At 42.1% G+C, this 25,634-nt stretch overlaps 2 protein-coding genes across 9 annotated transcripts in view; one reads left to right on the top strand and one right to left on the bottom strand.

Annotated features, from left to right (window-relative positions):
• LOC140196472 (cilium assembly protein DZIP1L-like) overlaps window positions 1-25,634 on the top strand; it is a 283,878-nt gene that overhangs the window by 233,485 nt on the left and 24,759 nt on the right. The window contains exon 18 of one of the 8 annotated variants that reach the window (XM_072255741.1): window positions 12,448-12,477. The exons of the other annotated variants lie outside the window; for them this stretch is intronic. Coding sequence (XP_072111842.1) covers window positions 12,448-12,464 — 17 coding nt within the window. The 3' untranslated portion in view covers window positions 12,465-12,477. Of the gene's footprint in view, window positions 1-12,447; window positions 12,478-25,634 lie in introns of those variants that run through there. 8 annotated transcript variants of the gene reach the window in all.
• Window positions 1,379-24,277, bottom strand: LOC140196474 (claudin-18-like). The gene is made up of 5 exons (XM_072255748.1): window positions 24,058-24,277; window positions 12,591-12,755; window positions 11,940-12,045; window positions 8,877-8,987; window positions 1,379-1,559 (listed from the first exon to the last, which is right to left on the bottom strand). The coding sequence occupies exons 1-5, from the start codon at window positions 24,275-24,277 to the stop codon at window positions 1,379-1,381; spliced, it is 783 nt and encodes a 260-aa protein (XP_072111849.1).

The following is a 25,634-nucleotide window of genomic DNA, read 5'->3' as shown; positions in this document are numbered from 1 at the left end:
TTATAAAGTGATTTTGAAAAAGATAAAGCACAAAGATATGTGGATTAGTTCTGGTGTTAAGTAATGCCTACTACTGTACATTGAGATCCTCCTAAAAATGTTCTGAGTTACCAAGAGATCCAAAAAATTTTAACTTCGAAGGTTAAGATGCTCTTCTCGCCCGATAGTTCATTGTAATCGTTGTCCTTATTCCTTTGCATCCTCTGTTGACCGCAAGACACCTCGTTCGCCATTGTCTCTTTTTTTCTTTATACTATTGTTACTCATTTAGGCTAAAAATGTTCCTTCAGTAACTTGTACAATAAAAAAGACTGAAGGGAACTTATAAGGAGGAGGGTAAATTGCACCAGAAGGTGGAGAGTCAAAAGGCAACATTGGATGGGATTTGGGGACTAGGGGTTGAAGTGAAGAGATGGTAGGGTACAGCTGATAACATGAAATGAATGGAATGGGAGGACAATTTTAAAAAGGTGGAAAATACAGGAGCACATGGCAAGATCAAAACTTGGAAGCTATTCTCAAGCCCAAAATCAAGAATATTATATTGGAAAGTTATTGAAGCTGGATAAAGATCACTTGACATTTGGACCATTTGGCTGCACTTCCCTGCTGGTGACTGGGTATTATTCAGTGTGAGACAATGAAACCATTCATGTTCCACAGAACTCATGGCATCATGTCATCAGGATAAGGAAGAGGAAGGGCTTATTTTATCCAATAATACTCCAGGATGCATTATCCACAACATTTGCTTTTCAGCATGTTTTGTAGAACATGGAGCAGTCCTGCACAGGAACAGGCCAGGCCCCGTGGCCTGCGATGTCTGTGCCGACCATGAGGACAAATTAAACTAAACCTATCTTTCACCTTGTTGCCCAGGAAACGTGTCTATTTGTATCTTGAATCTATTCAGCAACCATGATAACCATGTTCTTATTCTCTGGGTGAAGAGTTTTACCCAACCCTTAGCTTTTATATGGTGGTTTATATGGGAACCTTAATGTGTTGTAATCCAACCTAGGGGTTCATTGGTTAAAGATGAACTCAGACTCTAGTTTCTTTCAAGGTATTTTTGAGTTGATGTTCAACTTCAGTGGGGAGGTAGGCTGGCTGGAGATGGATTGTCCTCATTGTGCAGATTGGCTATTCAGTCTGTGAGTGGTCGTGTATAGTAACTGGGCTAGCCTGCCACCTGAGTCAACCGAAGGAAGGTGTTGTGACACTCTGTACATTATAGGCATTTAAGCACACACAGTGTAATGAGGTAAAGAGGAGGGATGAAAGTTGAATCTGGGAATTATCATTAGAACCTTGTAGAGATGGTTGCCTTTCAGAATTGCCCCAGAGTCATGCCAGGGTTACGATGAAACCATCAAATTTATACATAATCGTATTTCCCTTGTTTCGTTTCCTCATTGGTGTTGCGATTGTAGGTGGATCTGTCGTCAGTGTAGGTCCTCTTTACTGGAGTCATTTCTGCTTCATAGTGGGTGCTGGTTTTGTAGCCGGGTTTGTAGGGATGTCCTCGACTTGGTGCCTTGTAAATGGTGGAATTGTACCTGCATAAGAGTATGAATGAATTTATGAGCAGGAATCGGCTACCAAGCTCTTTAGTGTGGCTGATCTAATTGTAAGATCAACACTTTCTACCCCTGATGACCTCACGTCTGCCAGCAGTTCCTTCTGTTGTGTCTCTTGAAGATGCTGCTATTCTAAAACTGTTGATCCTGATATTGTACAGGGGTGCAGCACAGAAACAGACTCTGGCTCATCGGGTCCATAACGATCAACAGCCATTAATCCAATTTTGATCTCACTTTAATGTCTCCACATTGCTATCAACCATCAGATCCTATTACACCATAATCACAAAAGGAAATTTATATAAACCATTTACCCTGTGAGGCTTTGGTTCTACCCACTGTGTCACTGGGCTGCCCAAATCATTTTCAATTCCAAAGCACAACCACATTGAATTCTTCTCTTATGTAGTCGGATGGCTCTTGATGTGAGTTGGCAACAGCACATGACGAACATCGAGCTGTATAATGACCTAAGTGTAATAGTAGTAGTGATGCTCACCACTAAAATCGAGGCGAGAAGACTGCAACTAGCGGGGCACTGTCTACGCCACCCCGAGCTACCTGCCAGCCTAGTCATCATATGGGAGCCCAAGCATGGGAAGATGAACCCTGGGCGCCCTCCCAAGACTATGGTCAACACGCTCCTAGAAGAGAGCGGCGCGGCTAATGTAGATGAACTAAACACACTGATGAGAGAGAGGGAGAAGTGGAGAGTCCGTCATCGTGCCCGACGCCGGCCCCCTAGGCCTGAGTCAACATAGTAGTAGTAGTACTTATGTAGTTAAAAAAAAGCTCTCTCCAACCTGTAACCCTTCACCTTTGTTCTGTGTGTGGAAGCGAACTGTTTCCTCATGGGTGGGGTTCTATCATGGGTTGCTTCCTATGGGATGGCTATACATGCCAGTTTAAATGGAGACACCGTTGAGGTCATTTGAATCCTGACTGATCTAATGCCTGGATATAACAAAGGTGCTGAGCCTGGATGGGACACCCCAGATACCACTTCACCAGACAGCTGCTATTTGAACCCCAAATTTGGCAAATGGATGTAGTTACTGAAACACAGGCAGTGCCACCTGCGAGCTTCCTTCCACCATACTCCATTACTTGGGTGGTACAGTGTCACAACCAGTAGCGCCACAGCCTTGCAGCACCGGAGACCGGAATTCAAACCTGACCTCAAATGTTGTGGTCACATGTGACCGCGTGGTATTCCATTTTCCTCGTACTCCTCAAAGATGCACATATTGGCAGGTTAGTTGCCCCTGGTGTGTAGGAGAGTGGTAGAATCTGGGAGGGAATAGGTTGTTAGGAAAATTGTTTGTGGGATGGGATTGCTCCATGAACCAGCACAAACATAACGACCTGAAAGAGTTCCCATTATCAAAGGAAATGGGGGAGTCTCTCTATGAATACTATTTGTCTTTACTCTTGCTGCTTTACACCATCACTCGTTAGCTACTTATCGCCCCCCCCTTCCCCACCACCATGCAAGCTACATCCCTCACTGACAGAGACCCATGTTGTTCATTGTGTCTTTGCTGATATTCATCCTGTTCCTCTGTACCACTGGGGACGGTGCGGTATGATAGTGTAACGGTGAGCACAGAGCCTTACAGTACCAGCAACCTGGGTTCAATTCCTGCCTCTGCCTGTATGGAGTTTCCAGTTCTCCCCGTGACTGCTGGGGTTTCCTCCCACAGTGTGAAGGCGCACCAGTTGGTAGGTTAATTGGTTAATGTAAATGGTCCTGTGATTACACTAGGATTAAATCGGGGGATTTGCTGGGCCGTGCGGCTCGAAGGGGTGGAGGGGCCTATTCTGTGCTGAATCTCAATAAATACATTTCACATGGTGAAATTCATTTGAATAGTAAGCTGGAGAGGATGAATAAACTAAATAGTAAGACATATGTCATAGTGTCTGAGGTGTTTATACAATAAACTCGGATAATCCATTAATGGATTATTGGAAATCCTGATGATTTATTTTTATGTTCAGCGGTGCTGATTCCTGGGTCATGGTTAATATCATCGGGGCCTCAGTTCTCATACTCCGTCCAACGCAACAGTGCCCTAGTTTCTGCATTCAATTCAAACTCTCTGGGCTTATTAGAACATTTCTTATGCTACACTGTAATACCTTAGAGTAGTGAATTGAGAAGTGTGTTTAGGGATTAATGTCCATTAGTCTGGAATATCTGCCAGTCCGTCACCACCAATATCCCAAGAATGTTGGATTATCAGAGTTCTACTGTCCCTGAATTCAAAAAGGGAAGCCAAGTCGATAAGGTAAGCCAGCAGAAGCATACAATTTACAAGTGGGAATACAGAGGAAGTAGGAACAGATGTGGGTGAGATCTTGCGTAAATTCTTTCATCATCTCTACTCTTCTGCCTATTCCATATCTTCCTCCATTTAGGTTGTACTCAAAAATGTAAGTTTTAAAGATCCAGGGTAACAAAGCATCATCGTACCTTGGAAGTAGAGCAGACACAAAACACTTGACCTTGTACGCGAAGAAAATAGTCTTCACCTTGGCATTAAATAGCTGCTGTCTTATTCTGAAACTGTGACCTCTATTTCAAATTCACCAAAAGCAACTTCTCAGGATTTACTTTTCCAAGGATTTTAATACACTCCGGCTTCCAGTCATTCTTCTATCTTTGTAACCAGTGGACCTTGACTGTACTCCTTTTAAGGCAAGTATAACCCCCCTTGGGTAAAGAAGGCAAGGCAGCACCACTAGTTCAGTTTTCACAGTAACTTATACAGTGACTCACAGGATAATGTACCATTTGCTTTTCTAACTGTGTGGTTCTGTGTAAGAGCACTGCTCAGTCCCTCTGAATACAAATGTTTGTCTCTGACTATTTAAATAGAATGGATTGCTTAGTACTGGGGCAGCTTGCCTCTTGCTGATATCCCCACTCCCCAGAATGGTCAGCTCGCTGTGCTTTCCCATTCTTCCTGGCAAATAGAGGATTTCCCATTTCCCATATTATGGCCTGCCCTCCATCTTCTTACTAATTAGTATATTATATGAGTATGTATTCAGTTTTAAAAATCCTTTGGTTGTTCTTTGAATTTCCTATCTATGTTACATTGATTTATCAACCAATTCTGTTGATACAAACGTTTGTACTAATCCATCACTATAACTGTTTTCCAAACTTAAATTCATTTGGCGTACCGCTGCTTTCCTGAATATAACTCATTCATTTCTAGCAACACACATCAAAGTTGCTGGCTAACACTTGCAAAACAGAGTAGAGGTTTCATTTCTACTCTATTTTGCAAGTGTTAACTAGTTGTTACATGTTAATTTTCCAGTGTCACAAGTAAATTGTTGAGCATCTGATTAAACGCCTTCTACTAATCTGGATCCACCTATCCAATGGTTTCTCCATATCTCCCTTACCGGTTACATCCTCAAAAAACCTTAATAAATCTTCCTCACATAAAACCACGCTGACATGATTCATTACATTGTGACCTCAATTACGGTCACAATTTCTCTACCATTCGTTTGACTCATTTCCCCGATTTCCCTCAGTTTGCTTTCTTGAACATTTGGATCCCATTTTGTACTTTCCATTGCACAGGAAGTGTCTGGGCAATGAGAACCCATACATTAGATGATCTGGCAGGTGAATGTGTGGCTGAAGGTGCAGGGACAGAGCTTCAGATTTGTGGATCATAGAGATTTCTTCTAGGGAAAGTATGGCCTGTATAAAAAGGAAGGCTTACACCTGAACTTATGTGGAACCAATGTCCTTGTGGGCGGGTTTGCTAGAGCTGTTGGGTAAGCATTTAAGTAGGCAGGAGGATGGGAACCAGGGTGAAAGGTCAGATGATGGAGCATTTGGTGTATAAGTGGATGCTGTCACAAGGGCAGGAGTGGCTGTTGGATGTTCTGGGTGTTTCAAAAAGGATATGCAGGGAGGCAACAGAGGTGGGGGAGTGATTTTGCTAAGCAGTGATACTATCTCAGCTGCAGAAAGGGAGGATATTATGGAGGAAAAAAGGTTTCGATGGAGCAGCATGTATTAGGTAGTCCAGGAAGGATTCCTGACACAATAAATAGACAGGCCGAGTAGAGGAGAGGCCATACTGGATCTAGTACTAGGCAATGAACTTGGTCAGGTGACAGATCTCTCAGTGGCTGAGCATTTCTGAGACAGTGACCACAACTCCCTGACAAGGTTTAACTTAACCTTGGAGAGGGATAGGAGCAGCCTGTATGGGAAAGTGGGAGAGGGGGGAATGATGATGCTCTTAAGCAGGAACTTGGAAGTGTAAATTGGGACAAGTGCACTAGTGGAAATGTGGATGTTGTTTAGGAAGCATTTTCATTGGGTTCTGGATAGATTTGTCCCACTGAGTCAGAGAAAGGATGGTAGGAAGAAGGAACTATGGTTGACAAGAGATGTGGAATGGAAGTCAAATGGAAGAAGGAAGCATACTTAGGAGAGCTTGAAAAGGCCTTGCTGAATAGGACTAAAGAAAACTCCGAGGTTTGTGACATGGATGTGAAGAACAGGCAGATGACTAGAGTGAGTGTAGACCGATGAAGGATAGAAGAGGAATCATGTGCCTGGAGTTGGAGGAGGTAGGGAAGGTCGTTTACGAATTGCTTTGCTTCAGTATTCACCAGTAAGAGGTCAATATAGATCAGGCTGATATGCTGGAACATGTTGATTCAGAATTGGCTTGCCCACAGAAGACAGAGTGTAGTCGTAGGTGGAGCATATTCTGCCTGTAGGTCCCATGACTAGTGGTCTTCTGCACGGATCTATTGTGGGACCCCTGCTGTTTGTGTGCAGAAGGTGTATAGTGTTTTGGCCTTCTTTAGTCAGGGATTGAGTTCAAGAGCCACGAAGTGATGTTACAAATCTATGAAACTGATTGCTTTACAGGAATGATATGGAAGCTTTAGAGAAAGCGCAGAGGAGATTTACCAGGATATTGCAAGATTAGAGATCAAGCCATATGAGGAAAGGTTGAGCAAGCTGGGGCTTTTCTCTTTGGACCAAAGGAGATGAGAGGTGTATAAGATGATAAAAGGTATAGATAGAGTGGTCAGCAGCACCTTTTTCCCAGTGCAGCAAAGGCCAGTGTGTGAGGGCGTAATTTTAGTGACTGGAGTATAGGCATTTGTCAGAGGTAGTTTTTTTTAAACAAAGAGTGGTAAGTGTATGTAATGCACTGCCGGGGTGCTGATAGAGGCAGATACATTAGGAATATTTAAGAGACTTTCAGGCACATGAATGAAAGGAAAATGGAGGGCTATGTGGGGGAGGGGTAAGACTGATTTTGGATAAGGTTAAAAGTTCAGCACAACGTGGTAGGCTGAAGGGCTTGTACTGTTGTGTACTGTTCTATGTTATGTTCACTGTTTCTGAAGCTGCTTCTTCTAAAATCTTACCAAGTCTGTCATACCCAGGAGGATTGCTGGTTTCCCCACCCGTTATCAGCTGGGATCTTTCTTGACCTAATAACCTCTGTGGAATACCAATAATCGTCATCACATTTTCCTTTAGTGATGATCTTGAGTAGAGTTCTTTGGTTGACTGTGGAAATAACTTTTCTGATTGATAAAAACTTCAAATAACTTTGAACACTACTGGACTTACTATTGGCTCCAGTTTCTCTAGTCCCTTCTCAGAAAAGGAACCCTAAATTCCTGTTGAAAATCACTTCTGGCTGATCTCCAGACTTGTGATAATTGCTAGAAATAGGGCATCATTATGACCTCTGCTATGTAATTAAATATTTTGGCTTAATATTAAAATGGGGCAACTCTTTTTCCCTTATTAGAGAGAGAGAGAGCCTGTGGTATGTTGAATACCGGGTGAGTGAGTAGCCTTTGGAATACTGCAAGTCGGTGTCTTATATTGATGCTTTGCTGCACACTTGAGTGCTCAGTGGGGGTGCTGATGCTTTTTTGCTGCTGGTGGTGGGGGTGTCGTTGCTTTGCTGCTGGTTGTGCGTGGTGGGGGGAAGTTGGGGGGGGGCTTCCGGGTTCTAACATTTAACTGTCATTCATTCTTTGGGCACTCCTCTGTTTTCGTGGATGTTTGCGAAGAAAAAGAATTTCAGGATGTATATTGTATTCATTTCTCTGATATTAAATGTACCTTTGAAACCTATTGAAACATAGTTCATGGCAAAGTTACATAATACAAGAACAAAGTGTTCTGAGAAAGAAGGATGAGGTTGAGAGAGGATCTTTGGAGGAAGAAAAGACATATGGTGTTCCAATCACAAACAGGAGAAAACCTGCAGATGTTGGAAATCCAAGCAACACAGACAAAATGCTGGAGGAACTCAGCAGGTTAGACAGCACCTGTGGAAAAGAGTACAGTTGACCTTTCAGGCCGAGACCCTTCAGCAGGACTGGAGAAAAAAAGTTGAGGAGTAGATTTAAAAGGTGGGGAAAGGGGAGAGAGAAACACAAGGTAGTAGGTGAAACCGGAAGCGGGAAGGATGAAGTAAAGAGCTGGGAAGTTGGTTGGTGAAAGAAATTCAAGGCTGGAGAAGGGGGAATCTAATAGGAGGCCATAGAAGAAAGAAAAGTGGGTGGAGCACCAGAGGGAGGTGATGGGCAAGCAAGGAGATAAGGTGAGAGAGAGAAATTGGAATGGGGAATGGTGAAGGAGAATTGTGGAGGGGTGGGGAGGATTACCGGAATTTTGAGAAATCGATGTTCACACCATCATTGGAAGCTACCCAAAAGGAATATAAGGTATTGTTCCTCCAACCTCAGTGTGACCTCATTGTGACAGTAGAGGAGGCCATGGATTGACGTATCAGAATGGGAGGTGGACATATCGGAATGGGAACAGGGTGTTCCAATGGTTTGGAGTGCCCCCATCTTGTAATGATGAAGATTGGTAAAGAATGGGAGGGATAGTACTGGAAAATTGCAGAGGAAGCACGAGAGGGCACAAATAATGAAAGGGTTTATTTGAAAAATCCTTTATAAGCAATTCTGAATTGATTTTTATTCTTATGGTAGGATAAACTGAGAAGAGAGAGATGAAATGGGAGAAAGAGAGTATGACATGCAGACTGTTTTTACTATGGATATGACTTTGCATAGCATATTTGAACAGCTACCCTTTATGTGGAATGAAGGCTCTGAATTACATGGAATTCATAGAGCTTATGTGGAATGAAGGCTCTGAATTACATGGAATTCATAGAGCTTATGTGTATTGTGTATTGTGATGTTTTATTAAAATGATGATGCACATCCCTCTGGTAGCACTTTGGATGTCCAGTTACTCACCGAGTCTCTTCAGGTACCATCCCTTTACAGGCAATGCACATCACGATTCCACCAATAAGGAGCAGGCCTCCTGAGACCCATCCCACAAACAAGGCAGAACCAAACGTGTATCTGTGAGGAAGAATGACCTTGTCAGTCTAAAACCTGACATCAGTAAGACATGCACAAATCTATTAAAGAAACACCCTACCAAAGCAATACCATTATGGGTAATTGATTTGTTCAAATTAACAGCAGAAAATGAGCTAGGTTTGCATGAAATCTGAAGAAAGTTCTTTCTTATTGGACACATTAGAATGTGGAACAATTTCCAATAAAAAATTGGGCATAAAGTTTAGATACGATTCTCACCAAATCCAATCAAAACCTAAATCTCACCTTAGTTTAAAATCCATAATGGGTCAATGTTAACTCCTTCAAACAAACAGAAAACTAAACCTAATCCCCATTACTCAGAACCTATTGTGTTCATCTTTTCCAACCAGTTATGTATCCAGCTCTATTTTCAGTGAATTGGTCAACACAGCAATGTGATTGCTCACATTAGAACCTTTGATTGCTTTTCTTAGGAACTAGAGTGGAGGGCTGACTTTGTAACACCAATATTGAACTGTGGTCCAAAGCAAGAACCAATGACTTTGTCTGAATCCACATATCTTGGTCGTTGTTGGAGGTACATGAAAATTGGGGTTGTAATCTTGGTTAAGTTGTTGAGATGTGATATTTTAAATGGGGCATTAAACCAATGCCCCATCTTTCCTTTAATTTAATGTAAAGGATCTCATGAGACTATTAACACACAAAGGAGTTGGGCTTGTTTTTTTTATATCTTGGCAAAGATTTATCTTTTAATTGATATAATTAAAAATACTTGTCTCATGCTGCTTCAAAGTTTAAAATAAATTTTATTGCCTAAGTACTTATATGTCAACAGGTACACCCTTGAGAATTATTTTCCTGCAGCCATACTCAGCAGATCTATAGAATAGTTACAAAACAGGATCGATGAAAGAGTAACTTGAATGTAGAAGAAAACAATCTGTAGAAATGCAAATATAATTAAATAACAATAAATAATGAGAACATGAGATGAAGAATCCTTAAAGTGAGATCATTAGTTGTGGAAACATCTCAATGATGGAGCAGGTGAGTGTAGTTATCCCCTTTTGTTCAAAAGCCTGATGGTTGAGGGATAATAACTGTTTCTGAACCTGGTGATGTGAGTCCTGAGGCTTCTGTACCTTCTTTCTGATGAGAGATGCTGCTTTCCTGTGACAATTGTCCATGCAAACATGCTCACTATTGGGGAGGACTTTACCTCTGATGGACTGGGCCATATCCTACTTTTTGTAGGATTTTCCATTCAAGGGCATTGGTGTTTCTATACCAGGCTGTGATGCAGCCAGTCCATATGCTCTCCACTACACATCTATAGAAGTCTGGGAAACTACAGTAAAACTCAAACAAGCTGAGTTAGTTTGTTTAATCTGAATTAGACTGTACAGAGAGCCAGATAGTCTGGCATCTTACTTGATCATTAGTCTGGATTGTGAGTTGGAGGTCCAGGTGGTGAGCGGGAATTGGCTTTGGGAATGTGATGTCAGCTGGGATCCAGAGTGCTGGTACATACAGTTTCACTGTGATAAAAACGTGTTTGGGTATTAATGGCAGTAATATCCGTTAGTCCAGAAAGTCTGCAAATCAGCACCACCGAAGTCCCAAAGACATCAGATTATTTACATCAGGTACATCAGGGGTTTTACTTTTTCTTATTTTTGTGCATTGTTTTGTAAAATCTAAAATTGCTGAATATGTAACAAAATTTGAAACAAAGGAAAGCCATGTAAAGAAATATAATTTCTCGTGATGAATTTAAATTGTGTTTAAGATGATGAAAGGCATTGATCGTGTGGATAACCATATAAACCATATAACAATTACAGCACGGAAACAGGCCATCTCGCCCCATCTAGACCGTGCCGAAATCTTACTCTCACCTAGTCCCACCGACCTGCACTCAGCCCATAACCCTCCATTCCTTTCCTGTCCATATAGCTGTCCAATTTAACTTTAAATGACGACATCGAACCTGCCTCAACCACTTCTGCTGGAAGCTCGTTCCACACAGCTACCACTCTCTGAGTAAAGAAGTTCTCTGTCATGTTACCCCTAAACTTTTGCCCTTTAACTCTCAACTCATGTCCTCTTGTTTGAATCTCCCCCACTCTCAATGGAAAAAGCCTATCCACGTCAACTCTATCTATCCCCCTCATAATTTTAAATACCTCTATCAAGTCCCCCCTCAACCTTCTACACTCCAAAGAATAAAGACCTAACTTGCTCAACCTTTCTCTGTAACCTAGGAGATGAAACCCAGGCAACATTTTAGTAAATCTCCTCTGTACTCTCTCAATTTTATTGACATCTTTCCTATAATTTGGTGACCAGAACTGTACACAATACTCAAAATTTGGCCTCAGCAATGCCTTAATCAATTTCAAAATTACATCCCAACTCCTATACTCAATGCTCTGATTTATAAAGGCCAGCATACCAAAAGCTTTCTTCACCACCCTATCCGTATGAGATTCCACCTTCAGGGGAACTATGCACCATTATTCCTAGATCCCTCTGTTCTACTGCATTCTTCAATGCCCTACCATTTACCATGTATGTCCTCTTTTGATTAGTCCTACCAAAATGTAGCACCTCACATTAGTCAGAGGCTTTTTTCCAGGGCTGAAATGGCTAGCACGAGAGGGCACAGTTTTAAGGTGCTTGGCAGCAGGTACAGAGGAGATGTCAGGGGTAAGTTTTTTATGCAGAGAGTGGAGAATGCGTGGAATGGGCTGCCTGCGATGGTGGCGGAGGCAGGTACGATAGGATCTTTTAAGAGACTCCTGGATAGGTACATGGAGCTTAGAAAAATAGAGGGCTATGGGTAACCCTGGGTAATTTCTAGAGTAAGTACATGTTCGGCACAGCATTGTGGGCCGAAGGGCCTGTATTGTGCTGTAGGTTTTCTGTGTTTTCTATGTCTTTTTTCTAATTCTTGAACCCTACCTCTGTAGAGCTGGTCCCTGAGCTCCAAGCATCGATGTGTTCATTGCCCAGAAGTTTGTCACCAACATATTTGCGTAGATTGATACTCCGGCTATACAGCAAACCCCTGTGCAGGTTGAAACAAGAGGTTTTAGTCAAGTGGGAAGCTGGTGAGGATATTCATGAACCGCTATTTACTCAGCTAGGGTACTATCAGCATTCTTAGGTACTGTACTATGGGAAGAATAGGAAGTGACATGTACTAGAAATAAGGGATGTCACTTGGGTGCACATGGAGACAAGATTGTTCTCCCTGGTGGTGAGCAGGGAAGGGGAGATTTAATCTCTGTTAACATTCATGAGGGGCTTTGATAAAGTGAGTGCTTCTACTATTAAGCGAGTCAGTAAGCAGAGTAACTGGCAAATCGACATTAACTTTTTATATTTATTTACGTTCCCGCCTCACTCTTAAGTCTTTACTATGGTGTAATATTGAAAACTATTCAAATGGGACTTCTTTCTATTTTAGTGCTTATTGAAGTATGATAGCCTAGGGGAGTCTTTCAGCTGACCAGTGTTGGTAGCAAAATGTCCCGGCGATCTCATCCATCCCACCTCGCTTCTCCCCCACACCCCCGGCTGTGTTTGGCTGTCTCGTGAGGCGCGCCCCACCTGCGATGATGAACAGGATTCCAGAAGTGAGTGTGAGGTTGGCCTTTGCAGCGTCGTCCATGGTTCCCAGTCGAATGCACTTGAGGGCCAAGATGGAGACCAGAGAAGCGATCAATGCGAGAACGATGGAGACGATCATCAGAGCTCGGACGGCTTGGAATGTAGCTGTCAGCAGAGAGTACAGGTGTGAGTATATCAAACGTGTATAGAATGCTTCAAACAGCCTCCCTTGGTTGAAGTGTATCAGACTGGAGGTCATCAGTTTAGGCTAAGTAGAGGAGATTTGAGGAAAATTCTTTTCCTCAAAGACTGGTTGGAGTCTGAAAAATATTGCCTGATAAGCTGGTGATAATCGAGGCTCTCTCAACATTTAAAATACAGCTGAGCAGCCACATGAATTGCCAGTGAATGAAAGGCTAGGGAAAAAAGTGCTGTTAATTGGGATTAGTGTAATTGGTTGGCCTGAGCATTGTGGGCCAAAGATCCTGCTTCAGTGTGTTGTGACTTGCTGAGATAGCATCCGAACGTTACCTGGCAAAGTAAATCTGTAAACACTTGGCAAAGAGTGCAACATGGAATAAGGAAATGACTGAGAGGTGAAATTGAACAGTGGACCTGTAAAATCACACGACTGTACTCAACAGGCAGAACTTATAACAGATGCCGGAAGGATTCTTCTGTACCACTCACCTTTCAATGCCTTTATTGCTGAAGCCAATGACTTACGATTGTGCAGTCCGTAAGGACTAGAGTTAATACATGAGCTCTGCTATGTTAACTGATCTCTGAAGAACAGTAAAGTCAGTCTGTCCTTTTCTCAGTCAGGCACATAATCAACTCAGTTTCTTGCTCCTGATAAATGCCCTGCAGCCTCTGTTCAAAAGTATAGGTATCAGGATCGAATTGCATAGCCTGACAAAGTGCTCTTGTCAAAATCCAACATTCATTATTGAAGGGGAATAATTTTGATGGTCAGACAACGGTAGTGATGTTGTGGAAACATAACTATTTCCAAGCTCTTCAAATCCTATACGGCCCTCTGTTTGAAGATACAGCTATCAGGGTGCTGGGGCTTTATAAAGCATTGGCCAGACTGCACTTGGAGTATTGAGAGCACCTTTGCGCCCCTTATCTAAGAAAAGTTGTCGTGGCATTGGAGAGTGTCCAGAGGAGGTTCATGAGAATGATTCTGGGAATGAAAAAGTTAATGCTTGAGGAGCAATTGATGGCTCTGGGCCTGTACTTGCTGGAGTTTAAAAGAATGAGGGGGATATTTTGTTGAAACCTTTTGAATATTCAAGGGCCTAGACAGAGCGGATGTGGAGACGGCATTTCCTGCAGTGGGGGGAGTCTAGGACCAGAGAGCAAAGCCTCAGAATAGAGGGACATCCATTTAGAACAGAGATGAGAAGGAATTTCTTTAGCCAGAGGAAGGCCAAGTCACTGGGTATACTTAAAGTGGAGGTTGATTAGTAAGGGTGTCAAAGGTTACAGGGAGAAGGCAGGAGAATGGGGTTGAGAGGGATAATAAGTCAGCCATGATGGGTTGGCTCAGCAGACTCCATGGGCCTAATTCTGCTCCTAGGTCTTATTATAGAAGGTGGGCAACACATTGGCTTGCTGCCAAGGGAGACATGCATCGTGCAAAACTCCACACTGGAAGGGGTGTCTCGAAAGAAAAAAAATCCTCTCATTTTTTCAGGGTTGGTTACAAATTGCGTAGTGGGCAGGAGCCACGTAGGATTGAGTGGTTGAAAGCAAAAAGTACTAGAACAAACTGCAGTTTTGTTTGTGAGATGCATCCTTAACTTCTCATTCCACAATCCTGGTCCATCATCTTAGTGTTTATCTCCATGACCCTGCCACATTCTGAATTCATTTCAGCTTCTGATCATAGTCATGGAGTTGTTCAGCACTGAATCAGGCCCTTTGATGACTCTGTTCACCTTGCCCAGCTCTACTGACCCCACTGGTCTGCATCCTTCTATGCCTTGTCAATTTAAATGTGTATCAAAATGTTTCTCGAACTTAGTAATTGTGTCAGATTCCACCAACTCCTCTGGCAGCATGTTCCAAATATCAGTCATAGTGTAAAAAAAAACTTACTCCTTAGAGATTCCCGTTAAAAATCCTACTTCTCACTTTAAACCTGCGCCTCTTGTCTTTGATACTCCTAACTTGGAGAAATGGACTCTGACCACCTTTCACAGCGTTATATGTTTCTGACAGATCACCCCTCAGCCTCATTGGCTCTCAGAAAAATAAGCCCAGTTTATCCAATCTCTCCCCATAATGAAAGTCCTCCAATGTTGTTGGATCTCCTCTGCTCCCTCCAGCACGACCATATCCTTCCTATATTGTAGAGACCTATACTGGTCAGACCTTGAGCACTTTGATTTGCCCTGGAGCTGCCTAACTTGAGTCTCTTCCAGGCACCACTTTATCCTCCGCCTCCTCCTCTTTTACCCAGTCACACTTCCTGATCTCTCTGTCCCTGCCTAGTCGTCAGTTTGTTTTCATTTGCTACAGTAAAGGTAAACAGATATCTCAGTATGAAGTGAAGACTTTTCAAGGATTATACAGATCACAGTATGCTCCGTATATTCAAATGCCAATTTAAGCATTAAGATGAGGGAAGGAAACTGGGTCCCAGCCAATCAGAAGGGGGCTGGAGCTTGGTGAATTAGGAGGGAGAATGAGAAACTGGCCACAGCCAATGATAGGGGAATGGGGGAACTGGCACCCCAACGATTTGGAGGAAAGTGCAACAACAGTATTATTTAGTGATTCAGATGCTGAACCATTGAGATTTCTGAATGTTCAGATTACGGGTTATTGGAGATAATAGTGGAGAAATTAATTGAAACTCTCCCCCTGCTCTTTTCTCCCCTGAAGATCTATTCACCACACTGCCCATCTGATATTGACCGTTGCCACTACTCATTCCACAGCCCATCCCTCTGGACCAGCACCCTGCTTGTTGAGATCAAAACCCAGCATTAACATCCATGGTAGTGCTGTTGTTTGTGTTCTTAGCCTGCAGAGGACTCTAACACCTCTTTCTACTCCCTGTGGACCCTGACATCAACAGCAAACATCTGGTCCTTCATGTCTGGTCCACCGTGGGCTGACCATCAAGCTGAAGTCAGCTGAGGGGCCTGTCTTCTTGCTGTATGTCTCTGTGACTTGTGGTCTACATGGGGCAATGACAAAGACAGATTATAAGCAGGACTATGAAGAACTACTCTTGAGTACTATCTAATGCCCTTAAAAGTTGGCACTGGTGAATAGGATAGAGAACAAATTGTGTGGGTTGGAGATGGCAAGAGAGAGATGGGTTTCAATTCATGGAGTACAGGCACCAGTGGTAGTTGCTCTATTGGGATAAGCTTCACTTGAATTATGCTGAGACTAGTTTTCCATTTTAATTATAAGACTGAGTTTGTAGGTAAAGCATTTTGACTGTGCTGCTGGTTGTTTGAAGGTTGTTCTAAATCAAAGGAAAATACTTATAATGTTGTCAAAAAGAGCAGTCAGCCTAAGGATTTGGAACTTTACAGAATTCAGCAAAGGAGCACCAAGAACCTTGAATAAAGGAAAGGTTTGGAGGGGTTTGGGCAAATGGAACTAACTTAGATGGGAATCTCAGTCAGCAAGAGCCAGCTGGACAGATAGGTCCATTTCTGTGCTGTATGAATCTAAATTAACAAGTGAAAGCAAGTTAAGAGTAATCTAGCTACAAATAAAAACATCACCAAACCATCTATGGGAACGCAAAAGGGAACAGATTAGCCAAAGTCAATGTGAGTGCTTTATAGAATGAAATAGGAAAATTAAATTGGGGAATAAGGAAATGGAAGAGTCATTATACAAACATTTTGTATCTACCTCCATGGAAAAGACACAACACAGAAAATTTTCCTGAAACAGCAGAGAGCATAAGTTCTAGAGAGAATGGAGATGAAGCTGGCATTACTAAATGAATGTATTGGGAAAATGAGTGGAATGAAATGAGTAAGTATCTGGAACCTGGGGAGTACTTTTTTGAAAGTTAAGAGATTGACAAGTTTTGATGTGCAGAGCAGTCTAGTTATATGAGTTATTGAATGCTAACATAAAACGAGTGGTTAGGAAGGCAAATAATTTGTTAACCTAAATTGCAAGAGGATTTGAGTACAAGAGGAAAATATAAAGTCTTGGTGAGACCGTATCTTAAATATTGTGTGTAAGTCTGATCTCCTTACCAATAGGGGGATGTCCCAGCACTGGAGAGAATGCAACAAAGGTCCATTAGAGTTATTCCTGGATGAGAGGTTTATCTTATAAGGAGAAATTAAGCTGGCTGGACCTATATTCTCCTTCATTTATAGGTTTGAGAAGTTATCTCACTGAATTGTAAATTATTCTAGCAGGGATAGATAAGGTACACACAAGGGAGGATTACCTTTGATCGAAATGTCTAATCTAGGGAGCTTCAGAATCAAAATAAGGGTGGCTGTCAGGATTGAGGAGAGAAGATATTTCTTCACCAGGAATTAAATGGATCTTTATACGGCAAGGGATGTGAAAATAAAAACATCTAATAGATGGATAGTTATTGGATATTGAAAAAATGAAGAGATAGTAAGTGTAAAAGACTTTTGCTGATGTGAAAGGTCAGACGTAAACTTATTGATTGGTGGACTGGACATGAAGGACCAGAAGGCTTATTCCTGTTGAAGGCGCTAATGGGCAGGGATTTTCTGGCTATAGACTCAATAATGATAAATGACCAGCAATATAGTGGGCAATTCAGGATGGACTGTGACTTGGAGATGAAACTAGATTGGGGTGTCCTTGTGTTTCTTCTGGCCATGTCCTTGGTGGCAGAATAGTAGGTTTGGAAGGTCCTGTCGAAGTCACTTGGGAAATTTACTGCTGTGTACTCTGGATGGAGCGCACATTGGTAGTTGGGTGCCAATTAAGTCCTTGCACTCAGCCGCTGGAGAGTATTTTGTCACTCTCGATGCATGCCTTGCATTTGATGGAAAGGCTTTGGAGTGTCGGAAGTGAGTCTTTTACCTCTAACTTTGATTTGCTATTATAGTTGTAGAAATTAAGTGGTTGGTTCATTTGGATATTTGATCAAGGTATGTTGATTAGAAGGACTTGAAGATGGTAATGCCTATGAACATTAAGACTAGGTGTTAGACTTTAATTGTTTGGAGATGGTCATTGTCCAGCATTTCTGTGGAGTAAATATTACTTGCCACTTGTCAGACTATACTTAATTGTTGTCTGGGCCTTGTTACATGCAGACAGGGTTCTTCATTTGCTGAGGAGTTATAGAATTGAGCATTGAGCAGTCATCAGTAAACATCCCCACATCTGACCCTATGATGAAGGAAGGTCAATAATGAAACAGCTGGAGTTCTGAGGAACTCCTGTAGTGATGTCCTGGGATTGGGATGATTGACGTCCAACAACCATCACCTTTATTCTTTGTGCGAGCTATGACTGCAATCTTTGAAGTGTGATCCCTATAATGCTTCAGAGAGAATAAAGTTTGGTTATCTCTGTCTTAGTAGGTAGATGATTACTTCTGGTTAAACATTGACTCCATAGTTCGAGAGTCTGCCACAAATGTAAGGATGTCTATCCTGCCAAGATGACTTGGAATCTTGTATGTTTCAATCAAATCTCTTCTTCCTCTTCTGTACTCCTGGGGATTCTAGCCCAACCTCTCCAATCTTCCCCATAGGGAAATTCCAGGTATTGATCACTTAAACCTTTCTGAATGGTTTCTCTTACATTAACATCCTCGCTTAAATATTCTTGCACAGGATTCCAAATAGACCACATAGCCAGAAACAAGCCATCTGAAGTCTGAAGTGGAGGAAGTGCTTTGAAGTATCTAAAGATGCCAATGAACATTTGCAGAAACTCAAACATAGCTTCCCTTTTAGTTGAGAGGCAAGCTCTGACATTGGTGCAGTTTATAGTATGTTAGGCTCCTAATATGGTTAATGTAATATGCCACTTTATCTGTGGGAATCATTACAATATTAGATGCCGTGATGCAGGAAAGTTCATTCAGGGTATTAATTCTATGTTCATGAACAACTGGGTATTAATTCTATGTTCATGAACAACTTATAAAGCCATAAGGTAGTACAGCATGGAAGTGGGCCATTCAGCCCATTGAGTCAGTGCCATCAACCAAACATTTACATTAATCCTACAGTAACCTCATTCTAATTATGTTTATGCATCAGCTCCAATAGTCAGATACTATTCTTTCAGAAAATTGAATTTTGACTGTTGAGATCATTACAGTGCCTTGGTGTGATTTCCACAGCAAAAGAGGTTTACCAAAGAGGTTGCTTGGATTAGAGAATATTAGCTATAGGAAGAGGTGGTACAAGCTGGGGTTGTTTTCTCTGGCGTTCCGGAAGTTTAGGGGAGATCTGATAGGAGTTTATATAATATAAAAGTTTATATGATTATAGATAGGGTAGAGCCAGAACATTTTTCTCAGGTTAGAAACCTGGAATACTAGAGGGCAACGAGGGGGAATGTTTGAAAGGAATATGTGGGTTAAGTGTTTTTTGCAGGGAGTGGTAGGTGCCTGGAATGTGCTACCTTGAGGTAATAGTGCACGCAGATACAACAGTGGCGTTCAAGAAGCTTTTAGACAGGCACAGGGATGTGCAGGAGAAGGCATTAGTTTAATTTGGCACCGTTGTTGGCATAAACCTTGGGCGGAAAGACCTGTTCTACTTTCTGTGCTCTTAACAATTCCCTCTGTTGAACTACTTGAGCTTGGTGACCCAGAGACCATGGAGCCCAGCTAGAAGTCCTAATGATTTCTTGCCTTGCTCTTCGGCAAGTTTTGAAAGCGAATTCAACAACTTCTGCTATGAAATGAATTGACCATGGAAAAATACTGGATTGTGTTCAAAAACCCAACTGTTTCACTAAACTCCTTTAAGTAAGGGAAGTTGCAATCTTTACCAGCCTGGCTTGAAAGTAGGATTAACTCAAAGCCAGTAGGAGTCTCTTAAAAGGCCCTATCGTTCCCGCCTCCACCACTGCTGCCGGCAGCCCATTCCATGCACAAGCCGAGTACTAATGCATGTGAAAGGGCATTATAGTGGGAAGTATCACAATTTCAGTTTGTGTTAGAGATGATCGTGGTATCAGAATGTCACAGTATCGTTGAATGTCACCGTAGTGGATTATGTCATGGTGTTAGTGAATGATGGGATTTGTCACAGTATTGAAGTAAGCCACAGTACTGCGTCTGCCATAGTAGCAGAGTGCGTCAGAGCATTGGTGAGGTTTGTCACAGTTTCGGTGAGGTTTGTCACGGTTTCGGTGAGGTTTGTCACAGTTTCGGTGAGGTTTGTCACGGTTTCGGTGAGGTTTGTCACAGTTTCGGTGAGATTTGTCACTCTGTTGGTTAGCTTTGTCATTGTATTGTTCAAAGTTCAAAGTAAAATTATTATCAAAGTACATATTTGTCACCATATACAATCCTGAGATTCATTTTCTTGTGAGCATATTCAATAAATCTATAGAATAAAAACCATAACAGAATCAATGAAAGAGTGCCTAATTGGGATGTTCAACCAGAGTTCGGAAGACAACAAACCATGCAAATACAAAAAGAAGAAATAATAATAATAAATAATTATTATTACGGTGAGCTTTGTCATAGTATCGGACCGTGTTCACAGTAATTATGGAGTTTGTAACACTCGGAGCCTGAGACAGTATTGATGGATATGTTGTGGTTATTTTGGTGAAGTGAATTGCAGTGTGCACTACTTTTAATCATAGAATCGTGCCTTAGAGTTGTTATGGTACAGATGGATGCCATTTGGCTCATTGAGTCTGTGCAGCTCCTCTTTTTTTTCCTTTTATCTGCCATGTTCCCTTGCTATTTCCTCAGATGCCTGCCAGCTAATTTTTTTCTTGAATATCAATTCAATTTTCTCTTCTAAGCCTCCATTTTCACCACCTTATTGATAATGAGTCTTGAATACCTGGTCACTTAGACCAGGTATGTTTTGTTCAAATTTTTAAATGTGCTGCCTGGTCTTGAACCATCTACTAATAGGAGAATAGTCTCTTTATATATCCCTTCTAAACTATTTTGATCTTGTAAATCTGAATAAATCTCCTCTTAACTTTCCTTACTCCAAGGAGACCCAATCCAGCTTCTCTTGTCTAATTTTGAGGTGGAAATCCTCATTCCTGAAGCTATTCTTGTCAATTCCCTCTGATCCTTCTCTGGGACTGACTAGAGTGTGCTAACCAGGAATGGATATGACATTCCCATTGCAGCCAAGACTGTTTTATATAACTTCAACGTAAGCCCCATGCTTAAGTTTATGAAGTCTAGTATTCCATAAGCTTTATGGACCACTCTTTCAAAATGCAATGCATCTTTCAAAGATTTATGCACATATGCACTCATGTTCTCAGTTCCTACATCCTCTTAAGCTACATAATTGATTTTATCTTAGAGCCAAAGAGAATTATTTCATAATTCCTGTATTAATTTTCATCTGCCCCTTAAGAAGTGCTGCAACAAAAAGAACACCTGGGAAGTCTAGATCAGCGAGCCTAACATCTGAGATAGGTAAATTACTAGACAGAATTCTCAGGGATGAGATGTACATCTATTTGGAAAGACAAGGCTTAATTAGGAGTAGTCAGCATGGCTTTATTTGTGGGAGATTATGTCTCAGGAATATGATTGAGTTTCTTGAAGTGACCAAGAAGGTCAATGTGGACAGGGTAGTAGGTGTGGTCTATATGGATTTCTGTAAGATCTTTCACTAGCTTCTGCATGGTAGGCTACTATGGAAAGTTAGATCGCATGGGGTCCAGTGATAGCTGGCTAATTGGACACAGAATTGGCTTGGTGGAAGGAAACAGAGGGTGATGGTGGAAGATTGTTTATCAGACTGGAGTTTTGTAACTAGTTGTGTTCTCTTGGGGTTGATGTTAGACCCATTGCTATATGTCACCTATATCAAGGCATGTTTAGTAAGTTTGCAGGTGACACAAAAATATGTGGTGTTGCAGACAGTGAATACGGTTGTCAGGATTTTTAGGGGGTTCTTGATCAGCTGGGTAAGTGGGCTAAGGAATGGCAAATGGAGTTTAATTCAGGTGAGGTATTGCATTTTGGGAAGACAAATGCAGATAGAAATTTCACAGTGAATGGGAGAGCCTGGGGAATGTTGTAGAAGAGAGGACTTAGGAGTTATAAGTACATGGTTCCCTGAAAGTAGTATCTCAGATAGACAAGGTAGTGAAGTGCTTGCCTTTGTTTGGTGAGGCATTGAGTATAGGGGTTCAGATGTTATGCTGCTATTGATTCCGCATGTGGAATATTGTGTTCAGCTTTGCTCACCCTATCATAGGAAGGAGTGCAAAGGAGATATGTAAGGATGTTCCTGGGACTCAAAGGACTGAGCTATGGAGAGAAGTTTAGCATTGGAGTGTAGAAGAACGAGGGACAATCTTACAGAGGTGTGTAAAATTATATAGACAGGGTGAATGCACACAGTCTTTTTCCTAGAGATGGAGAATCCAGATCTAGAGAGCATAGTTTAAGGCGAGAGGGGGGAGATTTAATAGGACCCTGCTCACCCAGAGGTTAGTGAGTACATGGAATAAGCTGCCAAAAAGAATGGCTGAGGCAGGTATATTAACAATATTTGGACAGTACTTGGTCAGGTACATGGATTGAGGGATACGGGCAAATGGGACTAGCTTAGATGGAAATCTTGGTTGGCACGAACCAATTGGTCCCAAGGCCCTGTATGATTCTGTAATTCATCTGCCTGTTCAACCAACCTGTCTATGCCAGACTCCCTCCTCACTAATAACTGAACTTCCAGTCTTCATGTCATATAATGCAGAGTGTGGGTGTGTGGAACTCTTCCCACTAACAATTCTTGGGGCTCAGATCTGACGTTGACCTTATTTCTACTCTCATTACCATGGGAATTCCTACCCAAGTATTGGAACTCCCTTTTGCAGCCGGATTATAAATCTCTAACTGAGTTATTGATTGTCCCTTCAGCAAGCTATAAAGGGATGTGGAACAAGGGCAAAAGAATGCGTTAAGGCACTCAGGATCTAATTGTGTGTGAGACTGACATTAATCTGGTTGGCCTCCTAGTGTTTCTGAGTATTTTGCCCACTTTGCCTGGTTAGCTTTGTAGATGAGATATGCCACCGTATACTCTACAAGCAGGTAATAATTGAATCTGTACTCGTATCATTCACATAATCAAAACGTTCTAAGTTTTTACAGCCAATAAAGTACTTTTGAAGTGTCATCACTTTTGCAACAGAGAGGAGTCACTTTATATACGAGGATCGACAGCAGCTCTGAGTTAGTTGTTCAAGTCAATCGATGTTTTGTATGTGCTTTGCTGAGGAGGTAACGTGGCTACTGGAAGAGCTCACTAGTCTTCATGTGACAACTGAGTACAGTTAATCCATAGAGGATGGATGGAATCTTGGTCTAAATCTCATCCAGATGACACCTCCAAAATACATTTTTTCCATAGTTCTGAACTGAAGGACCAGTACAGATTCTGTACTCAATAACTGAGAACCTCTGTCTTTCTGAGCCACAGTTACTTTTCTGCAGCAGAGGCATTGTCCACTTATTCTCTCAAACACAGCCTTGAATTTAGCAAAATCTACTCCTTAAAATTCATTGCTGTACCTACCAAAACCTACTTAACTCCGTCACTGGAAGTCTAACTCCTTTATACATTAATGGCTCCATCCAAGCCCACCCCTTGAGCAGAGTAACACACCCATAAGCCCAGCCCTTCCTCCCACAATGACCTTGATTGCTTGAGTACATGAGCACACCCATCGAAACCCTTCCCTAATTATTTAAACCCACCCATCGAAACCCAATCATGAGTATAGTCGTTCTCTCCTAGAAACTTAGGTCTTGCATATTAGCTCCCCCAACAAAGCCCCACCCTAAAGTATGTTAACACTCTAATTAATCGTCAGCCCCTTAGTCCATGAATTTCCGCTCTGCAAAAACACATTCCTTGATTACAAACACTGTTCCCATAAAACCATGTTGCTGGTAAAGTTCAAACATCTTCATAAATAATCAATCTTTCTGTCCATGAACCTTTCAATTATGGGACCTAATTTTATTTTAATATAAAGTTGATCAGTTATTTGTTAGATTTGCTATTAATGACAGATACTTATTGCAAATATATTTCAGCAAAAAGGAATATGAAAGAACAGTGCTAGTTTATCACAGAAGGGACTTCTGAAGATTTTTTTAGCCGTTCAAATGAAAATATAAATTTGGATCATTGCTTGTAAAACCGGCAGAGGTGCAGTGCTGGGTATGAAAGTTTGACTAACTGCCTTTGAGTAAGTCCTCTTGTATTCCATAATTCTCGCTATTCTGAAACGTTCTTACCTGGAAGCCCTAAGACGGTAAAGAAGGGGCGACATTCTGTGAAGCCCGATGACTGTTGCACGCAGGTTTTCCACAGCCCCATGTAGTTGTACACACTAGTCACTAGGTCCTGACCCAGATCCTCAGTGCTCCACATGTTCAAGGCAGTGGCTATAATTGTCCCAGTAAAGCCCAGAGAAGCAACGGTGAAGCCCAGGCACTGGCACATTGTGGTAGCCATGGTTGTCCTCCTAGCAGCAATCGGATCCGACACGTCTGAACCGCTGGTCTACTGCCGATCAAATGACCTAGCCCCTTGCATTCCCTAACGACGTGGCTTTTGTGACTGAAACTTATCAGCATCGAATTGGTGAGTCATACGTATATTTACTTAAATTTGTTTTCACTAGGTGAATGGTGAAGCTCAGACCAGTACTTCCATTCTGTTACACCTTTCATTGTAAGAAATCCCCTCCACTTTCATCTCCTCCTACTTGCATGCTTCTTGTCTCTTAAGGTTAAGCCTATGTTATATTCTAGACTGTGAACTTTTGCACCTTAGCTAGAATTTTATACGTTCAAGTCATTCTCCAGAGAAGAAAACTATGGAAGATATTCCAGTGTAGAACAAAGGAAATATTATGCAGTTAAAATGAAGAGCAAATGCATTCCCTTGATGTTACACCAGCACTTGGCTTTAATCAACAAAGATGACCTGATCATTTACCATGGGATGTAGTCATCATTGACAAGGCTAATATTTGTTCTACTTTCCCTGAGCATTGAGGTGCTGGGTATCAGGCACAAAGAATTCATATCAAATGGTTGGACATGCTTGAAGGGCCGAGTGACTGCTCCAGCTCTTGTTTTTTTTTAATATGTTCATTTCTGTAAATGTCCTTGTGACCCTGCTTCTGTTATGTAGTGTGAGTGCTCCCATGGTGCTGTAAATTAAGAAAATTAAGAAGTCCATCGAGACCATCACTGCCGTTGGGCCTGTGACGAGAATACACATAAATTAAGACGTTTGCTGGCCTGGGCTAGCACCAGTGGCATCAGCAGTTGGTCTGCCACCTGTCCTCAGGGGAGGAAGAGATAAGGCACACAATGAGGCAGCATTTGGAGGTGTTAATGAAGGAGCCATCAGTCTGGGTATTGTCTAGAGCGGCTACCCCTTTGAACCCTGAACTGTTTGAAGTGATGGACAGGCGATCTGGAGATGTGTAATGAAGGGGCAGGAGAGAGAGCTGTCTAGAGCGACTCCCCCTTTGAACCCTGAACTGGTTGAAGTGATGGACAGGCGATACCCCAGCAGGGGGATAAAAGGGGACAGGTTCGCTAAGGCAGGACACACACGACACTCGAGGTAACGAGACCCTGGAAGTGGTGCGCCTCTCACGAGTCAGTGAGAAGCTCTTGGACGGCTGATCGGGGGATCAGCCTTAAACGCACAGGGTGGAAAGGTACAATCAGCGGGAACCCGGTGTGTGTCCGCCCTTGCTTGGGTGCCGGGTTCACTGCAGAGGATCGACCGCATCTGGAGGAGGGGTCACAGTCAGTGACCTCAGGTGACATCACAAAGGACCCGCCCGAAAGCT

The sequence above is a fragment of the Mobula birostris genome, chromosome 4 (assembly GCF_030028105.1).
Source record: "Mobula birostris isolate sMobBir1 chromosome 4, sMobBir1.hap1, whole genome shotgun sequence".
Classification (NCBI taxonomy): Eukaryota; Metazoa; Chordata; class Chondrichthyes; order Myliobatiformes; family Myliobatidae; genus Mobula; species Mobula birostris.
This window is presented reverse-complemented; position numbering and strand designations above follow the sequence as displayed.

Bases quoted from the DNA above. Each gene is read 5' to 3' on its own strand.
- LOC140196474 (XM_072255748.1), bottom strand. From the start codon at position 24,277: ATGGCTACCACAATGTGCCAGTGCCTGGGCTTCACCGTTGCTTCTCTG. The intron at 12,046-12,590 runs GTGGGGCGCGCC...CAACCTGCACAG, and splicing joins AATCCTGTTCATCATCGCAG to GGGTTTGCTGTATAGCCGGA. The intron at 8,988-11,939 runs GTAGGGTTCAAG...TCTTCCTCACAG, and splicing joins CAGGGACCAGCTCTACAGAG to ATACACGTTTGGTTCTGCCT.